At 31.6% G+C, this 13,160-nt stretch overlaps 2 protein-coding genes across 4 annotated transcripts in view; one reads left to right on the top strand and one right to left on the bottom strand.

Moving 5' to 3' along the window:
- Nucleotides 1-5,865, top strand: part of LOC129908111 (uncharacterized) — a 34,433-nt gene extending 28,568 nt beyond the window's left edge. For both annotated transcript variants that reach the window (XM_055984411.1, XM_055984410.1), the window contains one exon: nt 3,027-5,865. In XM_055984411.1, the coding sequence (XP_055840386.1) occupies nt 3,027-5,370 (2,344 nt within the window). In that variant the 3' untranslated portion in view covers nt 5,371-5,865. The remainder of the gene's footprint in view (nt 1-3,026) is intronic.
- A 1,006-nt stretch (nt 5,866-6,871) lies between these two features.
- On the bottom strand, nt 6,872-12,878 carry LOC129908112 (actin-related protein 8). 2 transcript variants are annotated; one of them, XM_055984413.1, is made up of 11 exons: nt 12,742-12,878; nt 12,529-12,687; nt 12,270-12,470; nt 9,055-9,218; nt 8,875-8,995; nt 8,541-8,810; nt 8,247-8,474; nt 7,991-8,186; nt 7,795-7,923; nt 7,381-7,549; nt 6,872-7,212 (listed from the first exon to the last, which is right to left on the bottom strand). In XM_055984413.1, coding segments are annotated over exons 1-11 (1,665 nt in total). In that variant the 5' UTR covers nt 12,769-12,878; the 3' UTR covers nt 6,872-7,211. The 2 variants fall into 2 exon arrangements, with proteins under 2 accessions (XP_055840388.1, XP_055840387.1); XM_055984412.1 differs by lacking the exon at nt 6,872-7,212 and having other exon boundaries at nt 7,306-7,549.
- Between the last annotated feature and the right edge of the window lie 282 nt (nt 12,879-13,160).

The raw sequence follows: 13,160 nt of genomic DNA, 5'->3' as shown, positions 1-13,160 counted from the left end.
CATCGAGCAATATGCGAAGGGCAAATTGAATTACTATTTTAATTAAATCATGAAATATGATTTTATGTCATTTTTACGGTGATTTAAAACCTCAATCTTGAATATCCGACCAATGGAACTCAAAATATAAGCTTTTTAAGCCAACCACTTCAAGATTTTGTGTTTGAGTTTTCAAAAGGAAAAAACAAATACAAAATTGAGAAAAAAAGTCTTAAAATAGACTCGAAATTGATGTTTTAAAAAGCCAATATTTTGGGTTCTATTGGTTGGATATCCAAGATAAAGGTCTTCAGGCTCAGGGAAAATGACAGATTATCATATCTTGCACTTAAAATACACGTTCAATTTTAAACATTGAGACAATTTGCATTAACTTTTAAATGCAGAAATGCATTTTATCGGTTTGTGAAGAACGTTAGAAGGATAAAACTTCTGCACAATGTATGTAAGACTTAACTACATCAAAAAATAACAAAATCGTTCTTGGCCGCGGAACTTCCAAGTTCCATACAAAATTGCCCATTCTCCTTTGATTTTTTTCTAAAATCGATTTTTGATTGTTTTTGAAATTTCGTTTTAATAATAATGGCTATAAAATGGCATATCAACGATTTTAAATATTTTTTGAGTAATTTACTCCTCCTTGTAACACCAATATAAGCTAGTATATTTGAAAACCGCGAATCCGACATGAGTTTCTTTTTATTAATATTATTATTATTATTGTTATTATTATTATTATCATTATTATTATTATTATTATTATTATTATTAATCTTTATTTTTTCTAATAAAAGATACATCATCAAAAGATAATAATAATTTTATTAATATAAACAATACCGTAACATGGGGTTACTTTGCTCCGTTTTTTGCACTATTTTTAGAAAACCTCTTAAAAATGGCAGAGACATTTTTTTATCTATTTGTTTTTTTCTTTTAATTCATTGATAAGACATGAAATAATGCATTAATTCTAAAAAAAGCATTCAAATAACAGTAAAAATATTTTGTTTTTTAAGTTGAAAAGTGGGGCAAAGTAGTCCAAGGGACGGGGTTACTTTGCTCCACCTGAAGTTTTTAACTATACAACTTGTATTTAAAGAGCTGGAGCAAAATTAGTATTGTATTTTAAAAGCCCTGGATCAAAGCTTCAAATCAGTCAGAAAAAAAATTTGTAGGTACACACACAACTCTTTTTTTTACAAAAAACAAAACAGCCTCTTTTATTTCATTAATTGATTATAAATAAATACGAATTTAAAGAAAAAAACAGAAAACTTCATTAATTTAACCAAAAACTGTTTAAAATAAACATTAATAACAATTTACAAACGAAAAAATTGTTCACTTTTAAAAACAATAAAAACATACATAGAATTAAAAACACATTTAATTATAAAAATAAATTGCTTCTGGGGCAAAGTAACCCCAAAACAAAAAAAAAAACTGCTTAGTCACATAAAAAAAATGCAATAATTATTATTTATTAATTAAACAAACAAATGACAAGCGCAGAGTAATAACAAAATAATATCATAGCTAGAATATTTGTACTTACTTTGTAAATTATCACACAACTGGTTTTATACACCAAATTTTTCACCTAAAAAAAAACACGAATTTCCTACCTCAAATTCACAGGTCAACTGCTTCTTAAAAACTGCCGGCAGATGGTCCGTTGCAACACGTGGCAGATGTATATATGTGTGTGTGTATATTACAGTAGCTTCGATATAGAGAATCTAACATTTCTGAGCGTGAATCAAGAAACTAACTTTTTTCGTCAGTGGCGCAAAGTTACCCCCGCCGGGGCAAAGTAACCCCATGTTACGGTAGCCCTAACGCCTAAGATAACTAAAGGCGAAATTCATAGTCATCACTCAAGTTGAGAATCCTTATTCATAGTCATCACTGGAGTCGACGTTTTTCACAAGTAAACGTCTGGGGAGGCTTTTTTACTTGAGGAAACGCTTAAGTTTTTTTCAGTCAGTTGACATTAAAACGCAAGTGTCATTACGAGCGTTTGTTTTTTGTATTTAACAATTAAAATTTGTACTAATTTTATGATAAAATAAATGAATCGCGAGTGGGACGACGAATTTGACAAGATTTTTCTTTACTCAAGTGACAGTATTATTTTCAATTCCCTTGAGCGAACTTACTGGAGTTGAGAAAAATCTTAACTCGAGTAACGACTATGAATTTTGCTCTAAGTATCCGATAGGTTTGTGAACACAAATCAACTTTTCTGCACATTTCCCATTAGATAGATAAGTAGGTACCCAGGTTTTGTTAGGGTTTTTTGGATTTTTATACTAATCAATATACCATAATATTCGTGATTAGATGGGATTTAACATGGGATTACTTTAACACAAAGCTATCTAGACCGCTTAAGATACTTACGTGAAAACACCGACATTCTTTCTATTCTTGAACTCTTCAAGTGATTAGCTGTTACAGCTGACTTGTGCTTGTTTTGATGATCACATTCGGGAGCCAATATTATATGCTATCTAGACAATTAAGCATCCGATTTTGCCAACGGAAAAAAACAGGTATTCCTACCTTTATTATCCCATCCAATAATTAAGTATCCGAAAATGTTTAGAATCGCATTGGATTGCTTAACACATATCTATACCGAAAGGTATAGAATATATCTGAACGCGACCATTATTTTAAGCGCTAGTTTCTTGTAGAATACTAACACCTGCTTCGGCAACAAGATGAATGTAGGTAAACATCTGTTTCGTTCAAAAATATTCCTGAACGCAGCCAATTTCATACATACACACACATACAAAATCTTGACGTTAATTTGTTTTCGTTTTCGCAAAAAAAAAAGATACAACGCCCGGTGTGCAAAATTTTATTTTTTGTTTTGTATGAAGAACAAAGAAGTTAAAAAATCTTTTATTGAAGTAGTCCTTTTTTCACAATTTACAAACCTGTAAGCTTTACAATACTAAACAAAAAAATTAAAAAAAAATAAAATCTAATTTTGTATTTTATTTTCTTAGAAATTTCATCTCGCCTCTTCACTCGGCATCATCTCAAAGTTCTACAATTACTACAACAACTAGTCGACTTAAAACTAAAGCCGCCATGAAGGGCTACGACAACTTAAAGGTTTCCATACCAACAATTGGTTTGGACATGGAACATGCCTTAGAGCGCAGTCCACGTCCAGGTTGTAAGCTTACAACTTTAGCTGACATTGCTCTTGGAAATGAAACACCACTCACAACATTTACACCTTCGCTGCAAGTGCACAACGAACAAAAATCTAAATTCAAACAAAAACCCACAAACAATGATATTGCTGGACATTTCCCCACCATACTCCAGAGCCAACCAAAAGAAATACAAGTATCACCACCAAGCAAAAAGAGAGATAATTCCCCAATCAAAGAATCCTCTCTTGTAATATCTGTTCACGATACGGAAAGTTGCATGCCAATCGTATTAAGTCCACCTAAAAAACCGGAAAGTATTATTCCCAAAGATATTTACGAATTTGATGATTCTGAAAATACACCAATTTCAAAAGCTATACAATCTCCATTCAAAATAGCAGAAGATAATGATGCAGGTCCTAAAAAGGCCATCATCATACCTGAGAGACCATTCAAAAATATCGGAATGGAAGAGAAGGAAGCAATTAAATTCCAAAAACCAGAAACTCCTGCCATCAATGATGAAAATACAACATCGACTGTTACCTACTCGGATCGAGATGACTTTGTTTATGGATCAATGAGTGGCGGTGACGATGACAACGATAATGATAATGATAACGATGACAACAAGGAAACTCATGTAGAATCTGACGAAAGTAGTAATTCGAGTGCATTTACAGCGAAAACATTCGAAAACAAGTCACTTATTATGGGACGTATTTTCAAAAATGCTAAAACGAAACCAAAAATTGCAATTGAAAAGCCGGTACTACCCGCTCCAGAACCACCGAAGCAAATTCCGAAACAAGAGCTGGATAGACTGTTTGACACTCTACGTGGTGTAAATGAGAATCGTCAGGCTGCAAAAGAAGACAGACATGATAATGCTACCAATTCGTCGAGAAAAAGACAAACTCAATCGACGAAAAGAAAACCAGCTGTCACCGCCGCCCCTGCTCCCGCCCCTAAAGCTCCCAAGACCAAAACACCACCAGCAGAAAAACCAAATAAACGAGTGACGAAGAAAAATGAACAACAACCAACTTCGAAAGAAATGTCTCAACTTCATGCTGAACTTGGAATGTCACCGGCAGAAATTGCCGAGTTAATTGGTGAAGGTCAAAGAAAATCACAACGAAGATGTGCAGTAAATCGACCGAAAAAATTAGTTGAAATATGGAGTTCTGATGAATTTGAAGAATTCCTCTCAACAAAAGACATCATTGCTCTGATTGAAGAAAAAGAACAAAAAACCAAAAAAAAGAGGAAAACCGCATCGACCCCTGCTCCAAAGAAACCTAATTCAACACCAACTTCAAGTAAGAATAGTAAGAAAGATATTGAAGAACAATCAGTAACTCAATCAGAAGATGAAAAGTCCGAAAGTGCTCCTGCTTCTCCACAAAAAAGGCTCAAAAATAATACTCCTGAGGCAGCTAAAGTTGTTGCAAGTGCTGCAAAAAATACAAAAGCAACTAAGACAAAAAAGAAAACTCCAACTGCGGTAGTTAATGCTCCTATAACGACACCACCTGCACCAGCACCGAAAGTAACAGCAAGAGCACAAAAAGATAAGGATACAAAACCAACATCCAGTGGAAAGAATACTATTGAAGCCACAAAAAACAATAGTTCGCCTTTCAAAAAACCCACACAAAAAAATATAATTTCTAAAATTGCCGCTGACGACTCTGAGAGTGACTTCGAAGCTGAACTCAATCGAAGATCGAGAACGGCCGCGCCAATACGTAATCGTCGAAAAACAATTTCTGGTAAATTGGAGAATGATGCTGGACCGTCATCAACAAGCTGTGCTAAGAAGGTTTCTGCAAAGTCAAAACCAGACAAGGCAGATGCCCGAAATTCTTCCAAAACAAAACAAACAGCGCAACCATCGCAGGCTGATAGTTCGCCACAAAGTAGTAGTAGACCACAAGCTAGACGAAAAAGAATCGCCTCTGAAATGCTCTACTATTGGTCTTCGTCAAGTGATGAAGAATTTGGTCGCATAGAATCGCCACATGACGACGAACACCATATTGAAGAGAATGAAAACTACCAGCAGCATGGGTGGATAGTAGGTGATTCACATAAGAAACTAGTGACCCTTCTAGCAATAGCTAAAGGCAATAAAAAAGTCGATGATTGTGGTGTAAAGGAGACAAGCTCTAAGAAGAAGAGCTAGACCTCGTCATCATCTTCTGAAACACCAATCCAATCAATTGTGCAATCTGAAGTCAACCATTTTTAGAATGTCAATTTAATGTTAATGTTTTTACCATTTTTTTCATTAATCCAAAAGTGACAATAAAACAGTCGACAGATATTCTTTTTTTTTTATATAATTTACAGCAAAACAACCCGCAATAAAATTGAAAATTGTAAAAAAAAAACAAAAAAAAAAACTGAATAGCATTAAGAAGAGTCCAGCATGGAAAAAAAGAAAACATTATTTTTTAGCAATAGTGTAGAAACGTTTCAGAGCAGGATGTTGTGTAATGATGTAAATAGTTTTGTTTTAGGTTAGAATATAGTCATAAATATAAATTGCTATTAGCTTAAAATTTAAAAAAAATAATAATAATAAATGAATTATGCAAAATGTTTGTTTAAATTAAACGAATATAGTAAAAAAAAAAAAACAATACACACAAGTCAAAGAGAAAATTGTATTCATATACTGACGTTATTCAGACAAAATATATGAAGCCTCGAGCGAATATAGCATGTAAATGTATTTTATTGTTTGTATTTTATTGTAAAACAAGACCTCCACCACTCCCCATTTCCCAAAAAGAAACCAACCATTATAACTAAACTCATTGCACCATATTGTTTTGTTTTTATTTGTTTTTATCTTCCCCTTCTCCTAATATTATATAATTATGTGTCTGTATAAAAAAATATATAAATTGGCAAAATAACAATTTTAAAATATTTTATTACTGTAGGCTCTCTTTTGATTGTGCTTATAATGAAACATTATTATTATGTAATTTAGATGAAAATAAATAAAAGAAAAAACTTAATAAAAATAATATATATAAATCTATATTATACACTTACTATTCCGTAGTTTCATCAACTATTCGTTAAACAAAACAAAAAATAAATCAAATAAAATTATAACAAAAAAAAAAGAAAATCGTTTAAATTTTAAGTATTTAATAGATGTAAAATATATAAATTGAAAATAACAAAAAAAAACATAATTTTAAAAAATATGTGCAAGTGTTTTTATTTTTTTTTTATTACAAATTTGTTTTATAATTTTTTTTGCTCTTACAAACATAAATCTATATATATATATAAATATATAAATTTTATTTCCATTCATTTTCCATATTTTCATATTTTTGGGAAATATTAAATTCATTTAAGGAAAGTTATAAAACATTGGAAAAGAGAGTTCATTTCGAACTATACAATACAATGTTTAAAGAAAAGTAATGAGAAAAAAAAAACAAATATTTTTATTAAATATGGACAATGTAATATCATTAAATTTATACATAAATAAATCAAACTTATGACAAAAAAATAATAAACGAGTTTTTTTTTTATTCAAGGAGGAAAACAGAAGGTTTTCAATTTTTTGTATTTTAAGGAACTGAATTAAATTTCGATACTTTGGATGAAATTCTTAAATAAATTAGTAGGACAATGCAAATTTCTGAGCTGCATAGTTGCATGTAATTTATGTTCCAGGAATTATTCATACGACAAAAAAAAATTAAAAAATATCCAGTCACCAAAGAAGCATTTTGTGTTCCAAACACCGGCCATTTATGCATTCTCTTGTAGATGTCCGACAAACATAAAGAGATAGTGCCACACTTAAAAGAACATATTTGTGCGGTTATCAAAAGCCAATGGGAAAATCGGCATTTGCGACCACATATTAGAAAGTCCAGACAAACACCACTGGATGAGGCGATAGAAATAAAACGTCATACAAATTTCAATCCCTACGACAGTTTTCAATTTTCTAGTTCATGGGATCCCGTCATCAGCCCACGGTCTAAATCTAGGGGGTTGTGTTAATCTTATCTTTAAGTTTAAATTTTCGTATGTTTCTATTTTTTTATTTAGTTTTTTTTTTTTTTAGAAAAACAGTTAATTCTTTTATAAAATGTTTTAATTTTCATGTACTTATAAAAAATGCATTTTCTTAAAATGTGTATGACTTCTTTACCACATAAAAGGCGCTTTTTCTCTTAATATTCGTAGACCATACTTTTGCCATTCATGTTGGTTTATCCATAGTTCAGGTGCACTTTCCAAACACGACATAATTGCAGCTCCTTTCCAAGCGGTCATTGCAGGATCCATATCTTTAGTACTTGTTACAATATCAAGATGCTCTGAAAAATAAAAATAATGTTAAAAAATATATTAAAAAACAATATACATACGATATATTTTGACTAAAAGTGAAAATCAACAAAAGCTTTTTTCAAATGAATGCTGAATCATGAACGATTTTCACGTGATTTGAGATCAATCAAATTATTTTTAAATATTGGATAATTATATTCCAGGCTCTTTTCTTCACCATCTTCATTCTTTTTGTTGTTTTTAAGTAAAGAAGCTCAAAGGAATAACTTACCAGAACGATGAGAGTATGCGACATTCAATGCCATTTTGTTCTGCAACCATTTTCCAATTCCAGCAAACTTCATTCCCCCTCCAACAACAAGTACACATCCGTACATTTTCTTTTTCATCTCTTCATTTGCTGTTAAGAAAAAAAAAAAAGTTTTGTTTTTATTTTAAATTTACACTAAAATAAGTTTGAGACTTACGACATCGCTCAATACTGAGTAAGACGGCTTGGTCAATACCAATTACTTGACCATTTGGTAAAACAAAATCTTTATCGTTTTTGCTATCTCTTTCATTTTCAAATGAATCAACAACAAGTTCTTCTTCTTGATTATCCTGTTGCACAATAACACCATCACCTTGAATTTGATCAAGTTGTTCACGAGCATTCCTTCTCTAAAAGGGCATCAAATATCAGTAATTTGAATATTCTACATAATTCTTTAATTTTCTTACACTCGTTTCCCTTATGTATTCAGCATCAAAACAGTCTTCTGAGTCTGGCTGATGAGAAGCAGATATTTGTACCTTTGCTGCTTTACTTTTGCCTGTAATCGTCAGGAGTTCAGTGTGAAATAAGCTAAGTGGTGCAACGATACATTCATCGCCAACTTGTATTGTGTATTTTAATTTGTTCTCTCCGTGACACACTTCAAATGTTTTTTCTTGAGATCCACAAATGTCCTTAAAAGAAACAAAAAAACAAATTCAAATAGAATTCTCTTTTGTATTAGAAAATTATGTACTTACCAGATTAACATGACAACATTTTTCTTTCAATTGTTTAAGCAAAAATACATCCTTTAAAGTACTATCATTGCACTCTTTATAAGGAAAGGAGCATTTTTCTAAAAGACAGTGTAAGACTTGTGTCACATCAGCTCCACCATACTCAAGTCTAACTCTTGTATTTGGTTGAGAAATACCATCTTCTACGCAAGAAATTGATGTCTTCTGATCGCCGACATCGACGACACAAGCATGTCCCAAACCGGCACCAAATGTCGCTGAAACATGATCCTTTTGACTCAAATTAATATCGCAAACCAAAGTTCGTTTTATTTCAAAGAGATGTTTATTATACCTGAACTAAGAAACAACTTCCGAAACCCATCCGATTTAACAGCAGGGAAGTTAGTTCTTTGAGGTGACTTCGGTTATAAATATCGGGAATGACTAACACTGCTTTATATTGATTCAGTATACTGCAAGAATGGAAAATTTTCCAGGATAAACCTTTTTATAAAAGAAAATTGAAGCATACCTTAAATCGATACCCATTTTTGCTTTTAAAACATGTTCCCAAATATCTTGTAAGTCAGTCATAACTGAGGTTAGAGAACCTCCAAGTTCACTGTGCAGATTAAGTTCTCCACGTTTTATTGGGAAATGAATATTGTAGGGATCATTAACGTTTATGTTCATAATCTTAAAAAAAAAAAAAAATAGGAAAAGAATTAACCAAAAGTCTAGAATTTGTATTAGTTCAGTGGCAAAGGATTAAAATTTCATATCACACTCTAGTCTTACGGCCAATTTATTCACATGAGTACTAAGCCTGCCTAGCTAGACGAGGTACTAGCACTGGTACTCGGTCTTAAGGAAAAGTTTCTTTACATTTTAGGACCTGATCTTAGTTCACAAGGAGGGACTAAGAACTAGCAGGCATAAAACTGGGGTGGAATCGGCTTAGGTGATGGTTGATTATCACTTTTTTCATTTTCACTTTTGGCCATCGACTATTCTTTGCTCTGAGCAGGGTTGTAAAAAAATCAATTTAAATAAAATTAAAAAGAAAATTTATTGCAAATAAAAAAAAAATTGCATTGAAAAAAAAAAATATTTATTGCAAATGAAAAATATTTGCTTTAAAAAAAAAATTATTGCAACTGAAAAATATTTGCATTGAAAAAAAAAAATGTATTGCAACTAAAAATATTTTGCATACAAAAAATTTCATTGCAAATGAAAAAAATTTTCGTTGAAAATAAAATTTTTATTACAAATTAAAATATTTTGCATTGAAAAAAAAATTTTCTGCATTGGAAAAAAAAAATTCAATGTAAAAGTGTGCATTCAATATTTTTTTTTTAGTACTCGTCAAATTTCTTACAGATTTGAATTCTTGCCTTATATTGTCAAATTTGTAAGAAATTCGACGAGGTTAGTCGCCAATACTATTTTTTAATAGAATTCTGTTGCAAAGACATTTTGTGTATGAAATTGGAAGATGGATTTCGGATGGCAACCATCGTCTGGTTCAAGATTATATGTCCTTTGCCCAAAAATTGGATTCGAAAGATGATATTTTGAGTGAATAAACCATAGTTTTCCTATCAGAAAGGGAAAATAATGTTGTTTTTAATTGGTTTAAGTCAAGGATTCACTCATTCTTAAATCCAATAAAATATGTAGTTTGAAACGCTTTCACTCAATTCTAAAATATTATATATCTGTATTGGGGAATGATTAAATAAAAATACTTCCGGACGCTTCTGGACAACGACACAAAAACGACTCGTTCTAGAAGCCAGAATTGAGGCTTAATGAAAGAAGGGCGAAGAGCTCAGGGAACTGCGAAGCTAAATTCCTAAATAAAGCCTAACTGGTAGACCAGAATGATGTAGCTGTGGCTTGTGTCTTGTGTCGCTGTCAAAGTTAAAAAGTATGAAATTAGTATATTGGTGCCAGAATACGTAGCTGTGGCTGTGGCAAGGAAATTCGCTGTGGTACAAGTTGAGTCGACTTTTACTTCAAGCTACAAGCGCAATGACTTTTGACGTTTCTAATGTGGTGCTCAGTTAAAATTATTTTTTTTTTCAAGGCAATTGACATTTTAGTGCGCCACATAATTCTGTTCATTTTTTCTACATTTTGAGCGAATTTATTTGAAATCTTGTACCACGACGTTTTTCTTTGCTACAAGCGAATTTTCATTCTGTTCAACCAGTAATACGCAGCTGAAGCGAAAACGAAGTCTTGAACGAATTTAATTTTTAATTTTTTTTAAACTCTTTTTTTCTGAAGTTTTTTCTTGAATTTTTTTTTTTTTTACGTATTTTTATTATTTTGATTTGACATATAGGTAGTTTCAAATCAAAAGTCCCATGGAAAATTGAGCAAAAATAAAAAAAACTCATTCGATTACTGGAAAGAAGCATGTATGAGGCAGCTGAACTTTTTCTAAAATTACTATAAAGTAATGAAGAACAGTTCTTGATATCCCTATTTTAATTAATTTATTCATCTGTGAGATTCAATGGGTTAGCCTCAGAAAGCGGAGGCAAGTCTCCGGGCTTGCATCACTCCATATCCGCGGGCAATACACAAAAACATACAATTATTTATCATTTGAAGGCAGTTGGGATAACTTGCCGATGATATTGTTATAGGACTAGGTGAAGATGGACCAGAAATGTCCAGTTTATATGATAGCAATTCATAACTTAAAATTCTATTCACATCTTTTCATTTGTATAATTGGGCAGTAAATATCTTATTTTTATTTTTTAATTATTTTGGAGTCGTCACCATAGAAATCATTGGTAAACAAATTCAGATTTTTCGTTTGTTTATTTTTTTCTCTAGCATTTCATTCATTCAAACAAGCATGATTTGTTGTTATTTTTGAGTTGATTTGTCGCAATGAGCCAATAAAATTGAGTTTTTTGTTTATTTGTTCTGAATTTTATTGGAAAGTAGAAAATAAACTCAGAGTCAGGACTTTTGATTTGAAACGACCTATAATACTGGATGGTATTATTTGTTCGTTAACATGTTCGCTGTTGACTTTGGAGAGTTAAAATTTTTTCGTTTCGCTTCAGCTAGAGGAAGTCGTTTCCTTGTTGTTTTTAGTACAAATGACATACGAAATAGGGGTGATTATTGTTAAAGTCAATTTGTAATAATTGTCTTTAATGTTAATTTATACTTTAACATACTTTGTGCTGTACTTACGTTTGTTTAAACTGGTATGTTTTTATGTAGTTTTTAGAAAATTTATTATTCTCGATTCAAATCTTTTTTCAATATTGTTCGTTCATTTTTAAATAAAGAATATTTTTGTCAATTTAAATACAATTAATCGTATATTAATTCCATAAAAAAAAAATTATCATCGCTAGACTGTCGATTTGTAGGTCCCAAGTAAGACTCGGTACCAATTTGACAGTGAAGAAATCACTTGGTAGCGATTTGAGTCCCTACTAACAATTGTCATAATACCAGAAACCTACTAGCTTATTTTGAGAAGCTAACTAGTACCGATTCCCAACAATTACTTGGTCCTAAATTAACAGTTCTAGGGCTTAGTATCTGAGTGAAGAAATGAGTAGATACCGATTTGAGTACTAGCTTTAGCATTAGGACCGGTATTAGCCCTACGATTCTGTCAAGAAATCGGCCGTTAATAGATTAAAGAGTTCAAAATTGTTCATCTTCATATCATATACAAACTATATCCTCGAAAGTATACTTTACCTCATCTCCGATAATAGTCTCTTTTCTCAATGTGTTCGTCTCTGCTTTCCCAATTATGTCAGGAGTAGATCTTCTGTTGAACGCAGCAATTTGTTGGGGTGGTGTTGCGTATCTTCGTCGACCGTCCGATTGGGAGCATGATTGAATGATGTGGGATACTTGTAAACGATGTTCTTCAAACTCAGCCAAGGATTCTTTTGACTAAATTATTAAATTAGAATTATTTTATCTGGAGTCCTTTTCTTTCAGAACAACTCACAACTTGAGGAAGAATTCGATCTCGATATTGATGTCCATTTGGACGTATTTTGCGACCAATAGCATGGATAATTCGTATGGGATTAAAATCGGAAGCTCTTCCAATTCGAAGATTCAAAGAACCGGGATGAATGATGATAATCATTTGAGCTTGCAAGTGCTGGAAGGAACATTTTTAGTTTGAAAATTAGCAAAAGAAAAAGATTGTAAAAACCTCTGGGCAGCTAGATTGACTAGACATAGTTAATATTTAAGTAAATTAAACACTTTCTTGAAAATAGTTAACAATTTGCAAATTTCATCAAAAATTGCATTTGTTTTCAAAACAAATTTGACGTTTAATTTTTAAATAGTTTTAGTTGTCAAACAAAAGTTCTGTTCCTTTTGAAATTTTAAACGAGAACTTAAAAATATCTTTTTACCTGAAAATACTGTTTACACGGTGCAAGAAATTATGAACACGACACTTTTGCAGTTGCTGAATTTTTTGAAGTAACAAAATGAAGAACTTCCAGCGAGTGTCATTTCTTGGCTGGTGAGGATGTAAAAAAAAAAGGTTTTAGTACTGAAAAATAGCTTTTGTGTTGTAATTAACATTGGAAAAATGTTTGATTACCTCTTCACCAGTGCAGG

The sequence above is a fragment of the Episyrphus balteatus genome, chromosome 2, assembly GCF_945859705.1.
Source record: "Episyrphus balteatus chromosome 2, idEpiBalt1.1, whole genome shotgun sequence".
In the NCBI taxonomy this organism is placed as follows: Eukaryota; Metazoa; Arthropoda; class Insecta; order Diptera; family Syrphidae; genus Episyrphus; species Episyrphus balteatus.
This window is presented reverse-complemented; position numbering and strand designations above follow the sequence as displayed.

What these genes read in the sequence shown, in the direction of transcription:
- LOC129908112 (XM_055984412.1), bottom strand. Translation starts at nt 12,768, where the DNA reads ATGTCTAGTCAATCTAGCTGCCCAGAG. An exon ending in GAAGTTGTTTCTTAGTTCAG is followed by an intron (nt 8,811 to 8,874) that starts GTATAATAAACA and finishes TTGAGTCAAAAG; the next exon opens with GATCATGTTTCAGCGACATT. An exon ending in ACTCAGTATTGAGCGATGTC is followed by an intron (nt 7,924 to 7,990) that starts GTAAGTCTCAAA and finishes TTTTCTTAACAG; the next exon opens with CAAATGAAGAGATGAAAAAG.